This window comes from Bactrocera tryoni, chromosome 1, assembly GCF_016617805.1.
Source record: "Bactrocera tryoni isolate S06 chromosome 1, CSIRO_BtryS06_freeze2, whole genome shotgun sequence".
NCBI lineage: Eukaryota > Metazoa > Arthropoda > Insecta > Diptera > Tephritidae > Bactrocera > Bactrocera tryoni.
In genome coordinates this window covers 28,330,889-28,350,716 of record NC_052499.1, presented here as the reverse complement: position 1 = coordinate 28,350,716, position 19,828 = coordinate 28,330,889, and the positions used below count along the sequence as shown (strand labels likewise).

The 19,828-nt window shown below is 35.5% G+C and overlaps 2 protein-coding genes and 1 non-coding gene across 3 annotated transcripts in view; 2 read left to right on the top strand and 1 right to left on the bottom strand.

Annotated features, from left to right (window-relative positions):
* The window catches only part of LOC120782506 (hypoxia-inducible factor prolyl hydroxylase), a 103,394-nt gene that overhangs the window by 46,311 nt on the left and 37,255 nt on the right, over positions 1–19,828 (top strand). The gene's annotated exons all lie outside the window — the stretch shown is intronic.
* On the top strand, positions 10,923–11,126 carry LOC120767109. The gene has a single exon (XR_005704658.1). It is a non-coding gene; the product is annotated as a small nucleolar RNA U3 (small nucleolar RNA).
* On the bottom strand, positions 16,207–17,132 carry LOC120782510 (AT-rich binding protein-like). Its single transcript, XM_040114818.1, has one exon. The coding sequence runs from the start codon at positions 16,606–16,608 to the stop codon at positions 16,207–16,209; it is 402 nt and encodes a 133-aa protein (XP_039970752.1). The 5' UTR covers positions 16,609–17,132.

The window sequence follows — 19,828 nt, the reverse complement described above, 5'->3', positions numbered from 1 at the left end:
CAACCAGTTTTGATGTTTTACAGAGTTGCTGTTGTGGCAGCTGTTGCTGTTACAACGCCTCGAACCATTTGTTCAGCACAAAATGTGTCAGTTGAGAGCAGCAAGTGGAAAATTGTAGTATGTATGACCTGCCGGAAAAATTTGTGGACTGACCATGGAATGGGGAAGTGATAACTAGTTCAATAAGAAAAACAAAACAAGAGAGGTTATTCAGTAATTGAACATATGCGATGTGGGACAAGACTTGGCTCCATTTCTTTGGAGACAAGTACAAAATCCTTTGAAGATTATAAATAAATGTATGAATATTTTACTTGACATTTTTAAACTCTCGCAACAAAGTTGCTAAGGAGAGTATTATAGTTGTGTTCACATAACGGTTGTATGTAAGTCCTAAAACTAAAAGAGTCAGATATAGGGTTATATATACCAAAGTGATCAGGGTGACGAGTAGAGTTGAAATCCGGATGTCTGTCTGTCCGTCCGATATAAAGATATTAAAGTGAAATTTGGCACAAAGGATCGCATTAGGGAGGGGCATGTTTGCACGTAATTTTTTTGGAAAAGTGGGTGTGGCCCCGCCCCCTACTAAGTTTTTTCTACATATCTCGGAAACTACCATAGCTATGTCAACCAAACTCTATGAAGTCGTTTTCTTCAGGCATTTCCATATACAATTCAAAAATGGAAGAAATCGGATAATAACAACGCCGACCTCCCATACAAAGGTTATGTTGAAAATCACTAAAAATGCGTTAACCGACTAACAAAAAACGTCAGAACCACTAAATTTTACTGAAGAAATGGCAGAAGGAAGCTGCACCCAGGCTTTTTTTAAAATTGAAAATGGGCGTGGCGTCGCCCACTTATAGACCAAAAACCATATCTCGGGAACTACTCCACCGATTTCAATGAAATTCGGTATGTAATATTTTCTTAACACCCTGATGACATGTACAAAATATGGGTGAAATCAGTTCACAACCACGCCTTCTTCCAATATAACGCTATTTTGAATTCCATCTGATGTCTTCTCTGTATAATATATGTACATATATCTACATTAGGAACCAATGATGATATCGGAATAAAACTTTACACAAATACGGTATTTGAAAAATATGTAAATGACGTATAATGAAATCTCGATTATCACTTTATCATGCGAGAGTATAAAATGTTCGGTGACACCCGAACTTAGCCGTTCTTTACTTGTTTGATTGAAAATTAGACATATTTTCAATATAAGGCCAATATGAGGGGGAAAAACAAATACTTTGAATTAAAAACAATACAGGGACAGTTGTTTGGGGCAGGTAAGTTTGCGACAAATTTCATGAACAAGATTAAAAAAAATTTCAAAAACGGGGTTAGGTGAATTTTTCTTCATTTCATTATCGAATACTCTTCGACCCAATAGGCAACGTCCAGCGCAACCTCAAGAGCTGCCATTTCATCTAGCAAAAACAACGGTTTGGTGCGGTTTGTGACCGGTGGTATCACCGGTCTATATTTCTTCAAAAATGATGAAGGTGAGAATGTACCCGTCAAGGGACACCGTCATCGCGCCATGATGATTGAAATTGAAGCTCGTGATATGTGGTTTCAACAAACGCGCCACTTCCCATCAATCAACGGATAAATTGGCCACCAAGATCGGGTGAAATCATATTTCATTATTCTCTAAATAATTTGAAAATTTAAATTTCTCCAAATCAAATAATTTTGTCTTAGAAATTATTAAGAATCTTTAGTAAAATCCATAAAAAATTACCAGTCACTTTTAATGCAAAAAGTCTCTTAAATATAAAAAACTAAAAAACTAAAACTTCTTCTTCCTCACATATGTATGTACTATACATCGTTGAACGCTTTGGAAGTGCATTTCACACCTACAAACTTTTTCCTACAGGGTCTGCCGATTCATCTGTGCGGACTATAAATGTCAGCACCAGCCAGTGTTGTTGGCATGCCTGCAGTTGATAGCTACACATATAGTATGCATACAACTTGCTTTTAATCTTTATTTGTTATTGTAGAGTTGTTGTTATTGCTAGTTTCATGGCAACTGACATTGACAACAGAGCAAGGAAAATAGCAAAATCACCATAAAACTAAATGTAACTGCATTGATATCAGCTGCAAGTGAAAGTTGACAGCAACACAACATTACAACAACAAGAATAACAGTAGCTAATGCAATAATAACAGCAAACATTGAAATGCAACGCAGCTATCATCGGATAAGCGGCAACTGTGCTCACATGAGTGACATAACGATGTTAACGGTAATCAAAGCGTACAGCAATATCTTGCAACGAGTCAGCAGCACTTGTGTGTGGGAGGAAAAAGTGCAATAAATATTCATTAGAGTCTATGATAGCATTGTCTCCTTTGTAAACAGGCGCGGCTGTTCTACACATTTGGTCTAATGTGGCTTAATTTGGCGAGCACGAAGATGATTAATGTTGTTGCAGTGACGAAGATAGCCATTGTTATTGTTATTATTGCAAAAAGATGGTATTAAATAGTTATATGATATGGTATGAAATTATATACATACATATAGAAGGGATCGAAACGATCGAATATGCCTTGTGAGAATTTTGACATACATACGTGAAATGTATAGGAAAGACCTCGACGTATCTCTTCGAAGCCAATCGCACTCCGACAAACTTTTCTATATTTATACCCTAAACGAGGTATATTAAATTTGCTGCGATATTTGTAACACCAAGCAGTAAGCGTCCGAGACCCTATAATGTATGTATGTATACGATCAGCACGACAATCGGTATGCTCATCCCCGTCACGCGAGGTATGTATACCTCGAACCCAGCGTAAAGTATAGCAATAATCTAAGCCTGGAGATCAAACGCAGAAAAGCTATTGTCACTAGCTGTTACTTTGGGTTTGGTAGGCAATTGAAAAGCAGATCCCTCTCTTGACGAACAAATGTTACACTTAAAATATCTCCCATTATTCCCGTCCAATAATACGGCGCAGAAGCATGGACGATGACGAACCGAGGTGAGAAAGCTCTTGAAGAATTTGAGATAACTGATCTCCGCAAGATTTTTAGAACTGACCGCGTGAGCGATGAACTTCGAAAAAGATAGAACCATGGTTGGTACAGTACAGATGGAAGCAAGGGCGCTCACGCATTCCGGCCCAGATGGACCCACCGTGCCAAAGTGGCAAAAACAAAGACTGCATGATGGGCGTCAGAGTTCTATACTCGATAGTAACAATGAGAGCAAGGAAATGGTGATACGATTAGATTAGATAAATTGAGTATTGCGTGGCAACCTGTGGTCCATTGCGATACCGAGATGCTCTTTCTGCTTTCCGAAGCACTTCCTTAAATATACAATAGATGGACCTACAAAGAAGAAAGGCTCAAGTCGTAATGGCTTGGCTTCTGTAGCTTCTTTGCCAGAAAGTCGACAAGTTCAATAGTGATATAGTGATTAAAGGAAAGACGTGAGAAGTTTGAAAACTAGAGAAAGAGAGAGAGACGAAAGAAGAGAAAACTTAACAACAGAGATTATTTAAGCAAAAGCCGAACCTCACCACTCATTGACTGAATTCCAATATGATCTTAAAACGAGTTAGGAATAGAATAGATGTTGCAGAAGTAGCATCCTCTAACTATATACATATGTATTTACATACCATATACCATAGGTTCTTGATTAACCCATAATTATAGATTCCAATGTGACATGTAAAAATAATCCGCTTACCGACCTGTCTTCAAACTTAAGTTGTACCGGCCTTTTCATTTCCAAAACATTTCATGGAACAATTTAAGTCACTTGTGCATATGGCAAAAGAAGCTCACTTAAGCCCTAAGCTGAAGTTTGCTCATAAATCTGCTTTCATGTCACTCCATTGAACCGCTTTAAGGAGTAAAGGGCTGCATTTAAATCCAACGCGGCTTTATATGAGCATTAAGCGTTCGTTTTTACTGCAATAATTGGAGGCTGCAGGGATTGCGGTTGGCTGCCCACACGAACACTGCTGCATAACGGCACACAAGCACAGGGCCAATGTCAGCATTTGTATTTGTATGTATGTATGTGTGTGCCCTGAGTGCTTTGAAATGACAACCGCATGCATTTTAATGCAACAGCGATTACGTGAAATACGCGAATGCTCGTCGGTGAGCGGCAAATATCGACAGAAAGAGAGGAAAGTCACACAGCAAAAACAACAAAAAATGGGGGAAAAAAGAAAAAAAACGAGAGAACAACAAAATATGCGCCTCGATGCGCTATCAAGGTTACGCATCCCATGTAAGTAAATATATTCATACAGTTAATATACATATACATGTATATGTATGTATACGTGAATGCATATAAGTATGCATCGACTGTAGGCACATATGGACCCATATGCACCGATAAATATGTGCATATGCAAAGCAGTTTGCATATGAAAGTGGTATGCCTGCATATTTGTGAGGGCTTCAAGGCCAACAATAACAACAAAGGAGGGCAAAAAACAAAAACATAAGGAGCACAACGACAATTAAAACAAAAAGAGTGTAAACAAGTGCATTGGCATTGGATTTAGCTCGGTTAAAACTATTACATACGCTTCCCTCATACGTCCAATACATACTTATATAATGTGTATTGGTACATATGCATCTGTATACATACATACATATTTATATCATATTTGCAAAACAAATAGTGAAATATCCGTAAAGTCTATGAAAATGCTACTACATATACAAGAATGTATTTCAAGTTCAAATATTTATGAATATTTACTAATCTGGAATAAATTTTTTATTAGTATTAGTCGCCTTGCCGTGCTGAAGGAGCTTAAGTGATAGTAATAGGCTCATCCCAAATGGAAACGCACTTTCCTATCACCATGAGGGATACCTCATAATTCAGACAGTATTGGGATAGAAGAATAAACTCTCGGTTTTACGCCTATCTTTGTATTTTTGGGAAGTTTGAGGATACCCGCAACAACACCATCCTAAGCGAAGGTGTCGAGGTACCCGTGTTGATGGCTAAATGGTCAGCGAGCGGTAATTGAGTAGTTGATTACGAACTGTTCCCTTTGATGTCCGGGCTAGATCGAACGTAACAAATGTCTTGTCCGCATACCGACTCTGCGGACGAGTGAGCATCCCTTCACGGAATATTCCTGAGACCAACAATGAACACGAAACAACAACAATAACAACTGACAGCTTGGCAACTACAGGGACATTGGAAACACGCACAGTTACCGGAATCCTAAAGCGGATTCTATAACGGATTCCGATGAAAACAACCTTCTCGTCAGGAAATGATAAAGAGCACTACCGATCAACAAAAACGAAACGGCTATCAATCAAACTACTCTAAACTTAGAACCGTCAATCCCCATGGCAACCAAGAGTACCAACCAGAGTACACCCGCAGCCAAGGAGGAGGTACAGCGCAAAACGGGAAAGAAATATCAAAATCAACTGAGGAAGAGCCGGTACCAGATGACATTCTTTATACTCGGAAAGATAGCCAAAGATCAGGCTGCTGGCGCCTCACTTAATTAAAAGCAGATAAAGAAATCAGAACCAACAATCATAACCTTCCGCGGAGACCTTCAAAATAAATATGCAGAAAGTAAATCGCTCTCATAACGAAATATTGGAAACTCTGTAAGCAGGACAACAACAGTTTGACACTTTTGCGATGTGGCAAGGGACTGTCTGCAAGTGTCTAGACAAAAACTCCACCACACAAATACCACAAAAGAGAGTTGATTGGAGATCGACATTAGATTATCAAGTCTAGTGATAAGCTACGTTCTCGACAATCCCCATCCGAAATTTGCCTTCTCTGAAATCCTTATGGGTTAAAGGGCAACCAAGTGCGCAGATTCGGCCTCTTTGGATTTCCTGGCATGTTGTGTCGCTAAAACTAGCCTTAGACGGACTCAAACAGAAGTTCATACCTGCTACAGATATTTATCCATACTACTGATCGATCAAAATAAGTAATGCTGTAAGAACTGCACCGTGAAGGGTATTGTAGCAGTCGTAGTTAACTTTTTTCTTGTTTCACCATTCATCCAACCATTGGAAAAATAGTATATGTGGAGATTATCTGCATGGAAGAATATATGTTCTGGATACTCGTTTAGAAAATTACTATATACCATGCTTGTAACAGAGTTCACATTTTTACGTGGAATGATTTTGAGCACAAGTTGAGAACAAGCTCATTTCTCAAATCCTTAATGTTGTTTCTCATTAGTTCCTCAACCAGGTAATCATTAAGAAGAATAAATTATTTATATATGTATGTATATGTATGCTAGTTCGATTGGCAACTATAAATATAATATTTCTGTGCTTAACCTCAATGCGATTTTGAGATTTAAAGCTGCCTTTTTAGAAAATCAGTACAAAAATTTAGATCCACCGTATATAAATACGACATCACCCTCCCTTATTGTCTTATTCTCATTTACTGTCTTTCTTGGTGGGAGCAATCCTCTATGAAGATATGCTCCAAAGCTTAGATACTGTATAGTACATATAATGACCCTTCAAATGAAGAACCCCTTTTGATGGCTCATATCTGCATCTTTGTGGCACTTTTTTTAAGCACGTAGAATTAGAGATAAGAACAATCCATCAGCTCGTTAAGTTGATCATTTATATACATATGTACTTATGTATGTTTGTATAAATCCTTTTTAGAGTCTCCGACTCTCAACTTTCCAATAATTTCTACGTTCAAAGTACATGTGATGCAACCCTGTCGGAGGAATGAAATATTTAAAGTTTATTTCTTTAATAATGGCCTCATAAAAATTGGTATAATTTATGATGCGATTAAATTAATTAATGTAATTTATAAACATACTTTTTGTAATTTCAACGAATGCCTGAAAACCAATAATTCCAATAAATCATAACCGTTTGCAGAAAAGCGTTCGCTGAACTCATTAATCATTAAGCAGCTGAACTGTGTGGGCAACCTTGAACTATTTTATTATCTTTTTCCTCTTTTTTCACTTTGTCTTTGCGCTATTTAAATATCTTGCCACACCAAATTCAATTACGACTCACTTCTTGAGTAAACAGTTATTTTTTTCTCAATGTGAACAAAGAGTATTTGATTGGTAGCCGACAAAACTACTTTATCGCAAAGTCAACGGAAATACGCGTAAAACTACAAAACGCCGAACGGGTCACTAACCCAACGTAATTATCAAAACTACAAAAACAAAAACACAAACGAGAAGTGAATTCAGCGCTTTGCCATTCATTGGGAGCTGAACGAAAAGGCAGCAAAACGCAGAAACGGTCGCGTAATGCGTGTCATGGAGCAACAATTGATAGCGGTAACATGGCGTTGGTCACACAACCGTAAATAAAAAGAAATATACATATGAATATATATGTATGTGTGGTATGATACGTAGCAAGGGTGCGTGCGGGCAAGCGGTCGACGGCTTCATTTTAATAAGCCACCAGCTGATTGTTTACCCTATGTAATTAAAGCCGAATCGTCGCTGTCCGCGCATTGAAGGCAACGCCGCCAAACAAAGCGTTGAGATCACAGCTTTTAATTATCACCGTAGTGAATTGCAGGTACTTGAGTAGTTGGCAACAACCAAAACGATTGCATACAAGCAGCAAACAAATGAAAGCAACAAAGAACAAGTAACAACGTTAACTTCGTCTGCACCGAAGCTATATACCCTTCACAGATGCATTTCTTACAGGACAAATTTTATAAAAAGATGGTTGATGGACGAAAATTCACGCTAAATTTCGTGAGGACACCTTGACAAATAAAAAAGGTTTTCATAGAAGGGCTTGTGTTGGATCGGTCATATCGAATGGCAGCATAAGCTGCAGTGGTCCGATAGCGGGGGTGATATTTATCAGTTTTTTTTTGAGAGTTTGTGCGCAAAATTGCTCAAAAACTAAGGAACTAGCTTGCGAATATAGAGACGGACAGATGGACATATCTAAATCGACTCAGCTCTTCACGCTGATCATTTGTAAGTATGTTTTGGGATCTCCATGTGTCTAGGTGGGTCAAACTTTGTGGCGAGCTTAATATACGCTGTACACGGTATAAAATTATCCTTTATATAAACGAATATATTGACAAGCATATTCATTGCGAGGAAACAGTTTGAACTTGCTACAAAGTCTGTCTGGTTTTTTCGGTAAAATCAATTTATTCTATTCAAAATAGTCTCCTTCTATTTCAATACAGCTTTTTGCACGGTCCAAAAGCATGTCGAACGAGTGTTTTAGCTCGTTGGCCGGTGTGGCCGCCAGCATGCAGTGCAAGCCTATTGAATGGCCTCATGGGCAAATGCATTTTTCCGAAAAGGAAGAAATCGCACGGTGCCATATCAGGTGAATACGGGGAGTGGTTCATGGTTAAATGTGATTTTTGGTCAAATAATTGGTCACAAGCGTCGATTTGAATGTTGGATTCTGAGCAATTTTTGGTCGTCAGTCAATTTGTGCGGAACAAACCGTGTACACACCTTCCGTAAGTCCAAATGCTCGGTCAAAATGCGATAAATCGATGGTTTGGAGATGTTCAATTCCATTTCCATGAATTTTTGATGAATTCACGCATAGTTTCGATGGAATTTCCGGTTATCACGGATTTCGATTGGCCCTCATATTGATTGTCATTTCTGTCCTCACAACCACTTTGAAAACGTTGAAACAACTCGGACACTCTGCTACGGAATAGACAATCAACGCCATAAACTTGTTTCATCAATTGAAACGTTTTATCAATTTTAAAACAAAATTTAATGTTGGCTCTTTGTTCGAAGCTCATTTTCGCACCGATAACACAAACATACTGACACTTCAAACGCAATAACTTCACTTTCAATCTGTGAAATGTCATGGACAATGGATAAAGATAGCAGATTCTAACGCACCCGTCGACATATAGATGGCGCCACCAGGGGGCGCTAGATTCAAAAAGTCCTGTTTACTGTGGAACGCACCTTGTGAAAAGTAGCGAACATCAATCTCAGTCACAAAACTATGTTTCAGATATTTTAGCTTCAGTGCGACAAAAGCTGTGCATTTGAGGAGGAAGTACCTAAGTGATTCCACTTCGCCTTCCTCAATACAGCTAAGACATGAAACGTTCGGCAAGATATTTAGCCAAACGTGTAAGCTTGTTGAACAGTGTCCAGTCTACAACTACAGTTGCGGCGAGATGAAATTTACAAAGAGCAAGTATTTCAAAAGATTCCCCGCGTTCCTCTCGGAACCAGAGGACCTCGCAACAGTACAAAATGTGATTGTTGACAGGTATTTGCCGAGCTCCAGGGAGATTCATAGATTCAGTATTAGAGGACAAGAGGACACATACATATCTGATGAAATTGGTATAACAATGTCGCTCTAACAAGGTATTCGGCTTTGCAGCACTGCCGTTGTATCCAGACGCTTAGAAAATAACATCTTGGCCACAATACACTTGTGCCAACGCCTTCTCCAATCTTCGAAAAAGAGGCAGGCGCGTATCTTCTATACAACAAGATAGTGGGTTGAGTTTTCCAACTGTTGTACCAAAAATACCTTCTTTGTCCGTCCTGGCGTTAAAATCGCCAAACACAATTTTTACATCGAGCCATAGAGCAGGGGCAGTTGTCATAAGCGCGCTCTGCAACATTTTTCAACATAACACTATTTTGCGCCCACGCCCTTACGCCGATATGACCATAAAGGTAGATGCCTTTTATGCATCTGAGAGCGCTCACTGATGCGAATTGTGCTTAGACGCTGATCGACCGGAGTGAATGTCAGTACTCGACGACTGAGTCTTTCTCCCAACACGAATCCCACATCGAATTTGCACTCCTTTCTACGGCCACTGTAATAAATGTCACAAGTCCTACTCCATCTTCAACATATTGTCACCGTTAATTGATATATGGATATGGATTCACAAGAAATAAATCTAAAAATTTGTATTTGATAAGGGTCAAATTATATGTTGGATAAATTTTGTTAGTCATCAAAAACCTCTTTCGATAAGATTCGTTTTGTGCCGCAAATCAATTACAAAAGGGTAGTAAATTTTCCACACTTGCTAGAAAAACTAAAGCCAAACAAATACACTTTAATTTCAGCTGTCAATCAATGTTTCAAAAGGTAACAGATTTATAAAGTTGAAGATTTTGTTTAGCCCTTATCGCATATATGTAAGTATAGCCATAGATATTATATATGTATGTAAATATACAAATATATAGCAGTTAATACACAATAAATGGTGGAAACTTTGCAGATTGGAGATACTATCCAAGTAGAAGTAGTTTTTTCAATAGCCTTTTAGAAGTTATACTTCTTATACGAGTTCGGAAAAGGTTGCGATAGATTCATGTTGCGCAACCTTGCTCAATATGAATCTACGCAACCTTGTCTGCGAAGATGTTCGAGCAGCAAGCGAAGCGGTGACAATCGGCGATCGCTTGTTCGTTTCTTTCGGCACGGCTTTTCTACCAACAACACAATGTTGCCATGCTTATGCTGTTGTTGTTTTTGTAGAACAATGTTTCAATTTTTGGTTGGTGACATATTTAATTTTAAATAAATTCTGTTGGGATTCGAACCTTCGTACCTACGTGCTCGTCGTACCTTTTGAAGCGCTTACCACCTAGACCACCGTTGACACTTGTGTTGCGTTGTCCTAATTATGGTTTGGTTATGCATGAAAGAAATATACAATGGATCGCCGATTGTTACCTCTTTCCTTGCTGCTGCTGCGCATATGTATGTTTGTATGCTTGTTCATTATTGAAGTTATACTCCTTTTTCTTTCCTTTGTCTTTCATTTCTGCGAATTCACAACTATTCTATGTGCCCTTTTATTGAAATACCCTGCGTTGGCCGTTGAAAAATTAAGGCTATACTTTACAGGATTATTTCTGTAGTTAGTCTTCATTTACATTTTTTGGAAATCGACCCGCGATGACGAGGTATATCGTTTTATCTGACAGCGTGAGGTTTAAGAAGTTCATTTCTAATTGTGTCTTATGGCATATTAGAAATAATGTTTCTTCGAAAATCGTTCGCTTACAACGGATAAAAACGACTTCTGAGTGGTGATTTTAATGAATAAATTCCTTTTGGTTGAAACGCTCTGCGTTGGCCGTTGAAAAGTTAAGACTATACTTCTCAGGATCATTCATTTCTTCAAAGAAATTAATGACCTTTAGAAATATGCATATTTGCATTATTTCGTTGTCATTTCTATATTCGTAGCAATAGAATTTCTATGGCATAAGTAAAGTAATGGCCACCGATTGTCACCCCTTGCCGCTGTAGCAGCTTCGCCTACAAACATGCGTAAATACATACATATGTATGATCGTGAATACATATCGACGCAGATGCGAGAAGCACCAGAAAGTTGTGCAATTTAAGATTTTTGGCTTTTGCCATCGTCGCGAAAAGACGACTTGTTGGCAAAGGCATGCTCGGGGAGATAATAAATTATAATAAGTTTATAAAATGTGAATTTAAGTTTTCTAGTTTTCTTTCATACAAAATGATATGCATTTCTTGGAATATCACTAAGAAGTATAACTTCATCCGCGCGTAGGGACTCCACGCACCTTTTTTTACAGAATTACAGTTTTGTTTGGCATTTCATCATGGAAAGACTTACGTCTGAACAACGTTTACAAATCGTTCCACTTTATTGCGAAATTTCACGTTCAGTAAGGAATGTGTTTCATTCAACTTATGGTTAACATAATCGGCCAACTGAGTATACTATTCACAACACCATCACCTATCTTGAGACCCAGTATTCATTATTGGATAATATTCAAAAGGAACACGTCCAGCACGCAGTGTACTCGAAGACTGTGGAGAGTCGATTCGGCGCATTTTACGTAAATATAGCTTGTGTAAGAACTTAAGCCGCCCGACCTTCCCAAGCGACATCGCTTTGCTGCATGAGCTCTTGAGAAGTTCCAAAAATATCCGACGTTTTCGAGCCAAATTTTGTTCGCGATTAGGTTCATGTCCAATAGGTATACAAGCAAAATTGCCGCATTTGGGTCAAAGAACAACCTGAAGAGATCCAAGAGCCGTCCTTTTATCCCGAAAAAAACAACTGTTTGGTGCGGTTTGTGACCGGTGGCATCATCGGTCTAAATTTCTTCAAAACTCTTGTAGGTGACAAAGTACCGGCAATGGCGACCGTTATCGCACCATAATAACCAACTATTTGATGCTGAAGTGCGGTATAATCGCACACCTTGAAGGACTTTGAGAAAATCTTGCGCAAAAATTTTAAAACGAAATCTTAAATTATAGTTAAAGATTCAATAATTTAGCTTTATGATTATTCTGTAGAAGTAAGGACACGACAGAACTTTAGTTTCGTTAAATTATCGTAATTCGGAAGTCTCTGCGGTGGCAAACCTGGACGTAAAACAGTAAGACGATTTTTTTGTTCTTTCCGTAGAAATTTGACTCCAAAATACTCCCTTCATTAGATCCGAACGAGCGTATTTCGGTTATGCCCATTGTTTCGTACTCATCATTGATGGATATATGAAAATTATGTATTTCACAATTATCAGCCAAAAGTATTGGGTACATTAAATATATTTTATTATTCGCCATAAAAATGCTAAAATGTAAAACATATTTTAAACATCAACACCAACTTTGTATGCAGTAAAATTAGTTGCAATTAAGTATCACAAATTATATATTTTTTTTTCAAAAATTCTCTTCAAATTTAGTTTACGCCTTTAAAATCCCCTTTGTAATATTCATTTGCTCTGCGCTAATGTAACCGATATATCAAAATTCGTAATTATTTCGGATATATTCATTTTATTAATAAGACCCCAATTTTCGTAGGACTCATACGGTAGAAAATAATTTTAGGTTAAGGGGCTATACCAGTGTGACGCATGAAAAATTAGGCGATTTTCGTGAATTTTTTTAAAAGAAAGTACTAGATTGAATGTTTCGACGTTCTATGGACGTAATAAAGTATATTTTTAGCTATATTAAAAAAAAAAAAATTTTACAAAAATATTGAAAAATAACGGAGTAATGTGCTGTCTGCGGAAGTGCCAAAAAAAGTGCCTCAACTGCTGGCATGATTCCGGTCGATTGAGTAGCTGAAACAAAAAAATTCAAAATGTTTATTAAACTTAAATATATTTTCTATACAATGGACTACGATCTTTGAAAAATATCAAAAATTAAGAAAATGGCGCCATTTTGAAAAAAAAATCGTTTTTTTATGAAAAAAATTGTCGTTTTTTTAATGCCAAATTGACAATTTTCAACCAATCAAAAAGATCGTAGTCTATTGTATAGCAAATGTATTCAACTATATCCAGTTTTAATTTGAAGTCGATCGGTTAATTTCTCGTTGAGTTATAATGTCAGCAAATTTGAAAAATGTCGTTCCGAGAAAAACGCGTTTAAAGTTTCACTTATATATGTTTGCACCTCTGAGCGGTCGCTATTTAGAACGCTGTCATTCAAAAACTATTTAAAATACGACCTCGCCGATTTCACAGGATATTTTTGAATATATAAGCTATCGAAAAAAGCAAAAAAAAAAATTTTTTTTTGAAAGTGTCACACTGGTATAGCCCCTTAAAAACAAATTTTAATACAATTTGAAGAAATATAATTCATGAAATAAATATCATTGTAAGCACACCTTAAAAACCTTCTTACCAGCAGATGTCAGGCATGTACCTTCACAGAAAACTTTTGATTTAATAAAAAGCTTAACTATGATAAAAAAAATCGTAGAAGTATTTTGCATTTGAAGTATGTAATGGTTGAACATTTTACCAAATACACTCATTACTTCGCCAAGCTTTATTCCAAAAAAAAATCAATATTTTTTCACATTTTATACATAAATGTAATTTTGTAATTAAATATAACTTTTTCTATCAAAAAATAGCAAACGAGATTTAACTAAGTCGGAGAGAGCGCAAGGAAAAAATAAAATACATAAATTCGTTCTCGCACATATGCGACGTACTGTGCATTGTTGATGGTCACCTGCTTTATGCTCCACTATGTACTTAGCCTAAGGGATCAAGTGCTTACAGTACAGTGCAAGTAGTAAAAAGAACGTATCAAATGTACAATATTGGGTATTCGTGTAGTTTTGAAAAAAGTTAGTAAAAATTTAGAAATATTTACTTAAAAATTTGCTCATAATTGTTTGTGCTATAGCTACATTAGTGACTTTACGAATTACTTGTATTTAGAAGTGAAGTAAAAATCTTCAAATTTACTCAAAATAAAAATATTTGAATATCAAATCTAAATAAATCTTTCGCACTAAAAAATCTTTACAAACTGATACTTTATATATTAAATTAAATTTTTATGAATTTTCATTAAGCCGATTAAAGAGAACACAAGCAAACCGCCTTCCTTAAATGATATATTCAAATTTAATTTAATCGCTTATATTCGAGTACAAAATATGTACTATGTACAGACAGGAAAGATGTGTGAAATCATTTTGTAGTTTTCGAAGTTATTTTATTATTGTTTTTATTTCACTCAGAACTCTTTATTTTCCGATGCGTCTGTGTAAACCAAACGATTTCCTGCTCAACTTGTACTCCTGGTCTCTGCGAGCACTCATCAGCATCTCGTTATACAGGAACTGTCGGACGGTATTTCCAACTTCTTACGTACAGCTACAAACGAAACCATTGGTTTTCGGAAAAAGCAAAAGAACAACTGATAACTGATAGATACCGAGAATTGAAGAGGGAAGCGAGACGTCATTACAGACAAAATAAGCGATAGGCCGAAATGCGTGAGTATAAAGAACTTGATAAGCTGCTCGAAGGCGGTAATGCTCGAAAATTTTAGGAAAAGATGCGGCGACTAACAGAAGGTTTCAAACCCGGAGCATACTCTTGTATAACCCCCAAAGGTGATCTGGTAACCGATGCGCAGAGCATACCAAAATTATGAAGGGAACAGTTCTCCAGCCTGCTGAATGGCAGTGAGTTTATAACGCCATGAAATGGTGAACCAGATTCCCAATCGATGACGATAAAGCAGACGTTCGATTGCCCGAACATGAAGAAGTTCGAATAGAAATTACCCGTCTGAAGAATTTAGCTTTGTCCAATTCACAAAAAGGGAGACCCTATAAACTGCGCCAACTACTGTGGAAAAAGCCTCCTCAACATCGAATATAAGGTTCTATTGAGTGTTTTGTGTGAAAGATTAAAGGCTATCGTCAACGAACTGATTGGATATTATCAGTGTGGCGTCAGGCCTGGAAAATCAACAACTGACCAGAGCTTGGAAAAAACCGTGAACTTCCTCTTCGATTTCAAAGCTGCTTTTGACAGCACGAAAAGGGCCTGCCTTTATGCCACTATGTCTGAATTTGGTATCCCTGCAGAACTAATACGGCTGTGTAAGCTGAAGTTGAGCGATACCAAAAGCTACGTCAGAATCCGGAAGGATTTCAGACGAGTCGACGTTACGAGTTTTCGAGAAAAAGGAAGGAGTTAGTCCACTAGAACATTTTTGGACTACCTTTTAGTGTCTTTAACAAATAGCTGTCAAAGCCAAATAAACTATGTGCCTCAATCCCACTTTACTCGAAAGTCAGTGACACAATCTCCAGGTTGAGAACAATATTCAACGAATCCGTTCGGGATACGATTTTCAAAATGATATTTCAAAGATGTTTTGAGAACTTAGCCAAGAAAATCAAGATTTCAATAACAGTGGATCTTTGTAAGTACGATACAAATATACCAAATATAACGGTTCTTTTATCAATACAGCTAACCAAAAAACTGCAAATTTCACATCTTTCCTTAAGTGGTTTGCTTGCATTACCAACAATATATTTGTATTAGTTACAAAATAGTTTTGAAGATCGTTTTCTAAACAAACAAACAGGAAATATATTAGTTCAAGACTCAAAATTTTGTTGTCTACTGTTTCTTATATTCAAAATCAATTACAAATTATTACGCTAATTAAAATAAAATACCCAAAAGCACGCCTGAACGAAATTAACATTTCAGGAGCTAACAGTTAATTAAATGCTACATAAATAACTCAAGGAAGAAAAATACCAAATAAATTTGTGCAAAGAAAATTCATGTGAAAGAGTACGAAAGAAAACGAGTAACTCGAAAGCCAACTTACTGCCATGAGAAGCTGCCAGTGATGCCGTCTTTGAGGCGGTCGCGCAGCGAGCGCTGCCTACTCGGGCCGGGTCCGGTGAGTGGCGGCAACGTGGCATGCTCACCGTTGCCATTGCCCTCATCGATGGCGGTGCTGATGTTCGAGGTGGAGCTGGACATGGGTGCGGCGCCGCCAGCACCGCCACCGCTGCCACTGACCGCTCCGCCCGCGCCAGCAGCGCTAACGGCATGCGCCACTTGTTGTTGTTGCTCCACATGCTCCATTATGGGCGGCTGCTGCTGTGTGGTTGCTATTTGCTGTAAACTATGTGGCAGTTGCTGCTGCTGTTGCTGTTGTTGTTGCAGATGTTGATTATGACGCCGCCGTATGCTGTGGCGTGGCGAGTTTTCACGGGACATTTTGTTGTCGTTGTTGGTAGTTCGTGTGTGTAAGTGATAATTTTTGGGTGATTTGAGGAAATTCGTTAAATTTTTAGAAGAAATCAATTATTACAGGGTATGTTTATTTATTATTTCGGTTGAGTGTTAAATTAACTTCTAGTTGATTATTTGTATTGAATGCGAAATACGCAAAATGCAATGCGTAAATAACGGTATTTGCGTTTATTTGTCGATTATTTATTTGTGTAGCATAAAGTTCATAATGAAAACTCAATTTGCACGCATATTTTATCAAATTTTAGGTCATGTTGAAGCAGTAAAAAGTCGTAGCAAATAAAAGTGGTTGCACATTCAAGCATCTGTGGCGGTCTCTACTGCGATTTATTTGTGGTATTTAAATATTTTCTATTTTTTTTGCATTTCTAAAACAAATCACATTCTGATGCACATTCAATTTAAATTAAATCAATTAAGAATTTGGAAAAAGTTGAAAATTGTTTAGTTTGGGAAGAGCAAATGGAGCAAAAAGGAGGAAAAGAGTAAAAGAGATAAAATATTTTAGATGCAAATTGAATTAGAGAGAGTAAAAAAATTAAATATTTATTAGTATTTTGAGTAAGAGTATAGTGTTTCTGTGGAATGGGAATTGAAGTGCTTAGTTTTTTGGAGAAAAAAAGCATTTTCTAGACTTATGTACATATATCAAATAGGCATAAAATATACAAGCATATTTTTTTGTCTTTTTATTTGAAGAATTACAACGAATTCTATATAAAAAAATATTATTAAAAATTAGAATTTTATTATCGTTAATTATATCTATAACATGTACATATAAGTTAAATAGTGTTTTTAAAGGTAAAAATAAATAAAAGTGCAATTAGTAGTCAATATTCCACTTTCCACTTGAAGTAAGCGTTATTCAAGTACTATTTTCAAAGAGAGCGGCTTCATCGAGTTATCTTTTGAGTCCATTGTTACCAAAAAAACGAAAAATATATCTTATGCAATGACTTTAGGAGATTCAGTGGAGAAGAAAAATAAACTGATAGCCTTTTTGCATAGGAGTTAATTGATGAATTAACCGGCCTTTGCTCGATTAAAGCGCTAATTTAGATCGATTTAGCACACAAAATATAAATCTTATTTAATACATTTATTGTTAATCGAATTGAAATCGAGTAGAAATTGCAATGCCACTCTGTGGGTTGTTGTCCACACTGTAAATTTGGCTGTGTGCATTGATAAAACAACAACCAGTTGACGAATTTTAATCATCGGAAAAAATACAACATGAAGAAAATAAGAAAGTACAACAGCTTGGACTGTGCGAAAAGGCTATAATGAGAGGTAATCAATTGGGGGTTTCATTAGGTGCGGAATACCGTTCAAAGTCATGTTGCAAACTGTGTAATAAAAGCTGCATAATCAGGGGTGTTGTAGAATCTGACAGTTTTTGGAATCCGAATTTAAACTCATAAAAAATATATACGTAGTACGAGTAGATGTCATAAACTCAGATATTATGGGTTAGGTCTATTCTATTCTATCGGTCTTGGGTGCTGCGTACATGGGCATGGTTGGACTCTCACTGCCATACAGCTCATGAGGAAAAGGGAGCGCTAAGGAAGATGGACCGGCAAATATATCAAAATATATAAATGTGGCAAATATTTCTTTTTATCTTTTCGTTTCTTTCTTCATTCAGTAAAATAAATTATAAAAATTGGGGAACTCATTGTAAGTTTTTAATAGAGTTGTGCCCACATTTACTCATTTGCATTAGCAAACATCTGATCCGAAAATTGGTTTTGTTATGCTCGAAAAGACGAATCCAATCAAATTCTGTGTCACTAATGAAAATCACAATTGGTTTGGCATTCTGATTAGCAAGCAAATTTGTTTAAAGTCCACAACACCCCTGAATATAAATTTCGTAGAAACCTCTAACACGATGTCGATGAACCAAAATGTACTTAAATTTATTTTTGAGAAACTATTAGTAATCTTAATTACCTTACTTTCAATAAAATATTATCGAAGAAGCAGAAAGGATTGGATAAAAGAAGATTAGATTGGAAAGCATTCAAAAAATTTAGAGAAATTGGAAAATGAATGAATAAAGTCTAATTTATTTTATTCACTAATTTCAATATATACTTATAATTACCATATATAAATATTAATAAACACATCAAAAATTATAATAATTTTTAAATGAATATTCGAAGTGATTAATTCAATTAATTACTTTAATAAATCACAAATAATTATGAAATATAGCATTTATCATTCAGATTAGTTACAATTAATACATATATACATACATATGCAATTAATTGAATTTTACTTATTTTAATTAGGTTTAATCATAAATTGTAATTAATTAACAAACTTATTTATTTAATTAAATAACTATTCTAGCTCTATTTGATTTAAGAAAGTACTAATTAATTAATTTTATGTAAATAGTTAATTTAAAAATTAATTTTAAAATTTTATTTAGTTAAAAAAATTATTTATTTAAATAATTAAGTTTATTTCATTGACGTTAATTAATTGAGTTATAATTATTATAATTTAGCTAATTAATTATTTCATTAGTTAGTTGGGTAATAAATTTTATTTAATTAATTTATTTTTATTTACGAAGTATTTAATTCAAATTGATTTGACATTATCAATTTATTTGAATTATTAAAATGTTATTGATAATTAATTATTAAAATTTCGTCAAGTTTATTTATATAAATAAAAATTAATTTTAACAATTTATTTCACACAATTGATTATTACTTACTAATTTAAATAAACTACCACTCATGATTATTTTTATAATTTAATTATTTAATTTTTTTAATAGTTGGTAAAATAATTAATTTTATATTTGTAGTTAACCAAATGATTAATTTAAATTAATTCTCAACTAAGTAGGAGTTCAATAATTATTAATTTAATTTTTTATTGATAATTAGTTAATATGGTTTAATTATTTAAACTTAAAAATTAAATTATTTATTGATTTAACTAAATAATTTATTAACAAATTAATTTATTTAACTACATAAGTAGTTCTGTTTAATTAAAAAAATGCTATTTTACCAAATAAAAAAATCTTTTGTAATTATCTAATTAATTTATTTGATTTTATTCACTTAATTAAATAATTAAGCTTACGTCATTGAATTTATTTCATTGAATTCTATTATTATTATTTAGTCATCTAAATTGTATTTAA

Bases quoted from the DNA above. Each gene is read 5' to 3' on its own strand.
- LOC120782510 (XM_040114818.1), bottom strand. From the start codon at position 16,608: ATGTCCCGTGAAAACTCGCCACGCCACAGCATACGGCGGCGTCATAAT.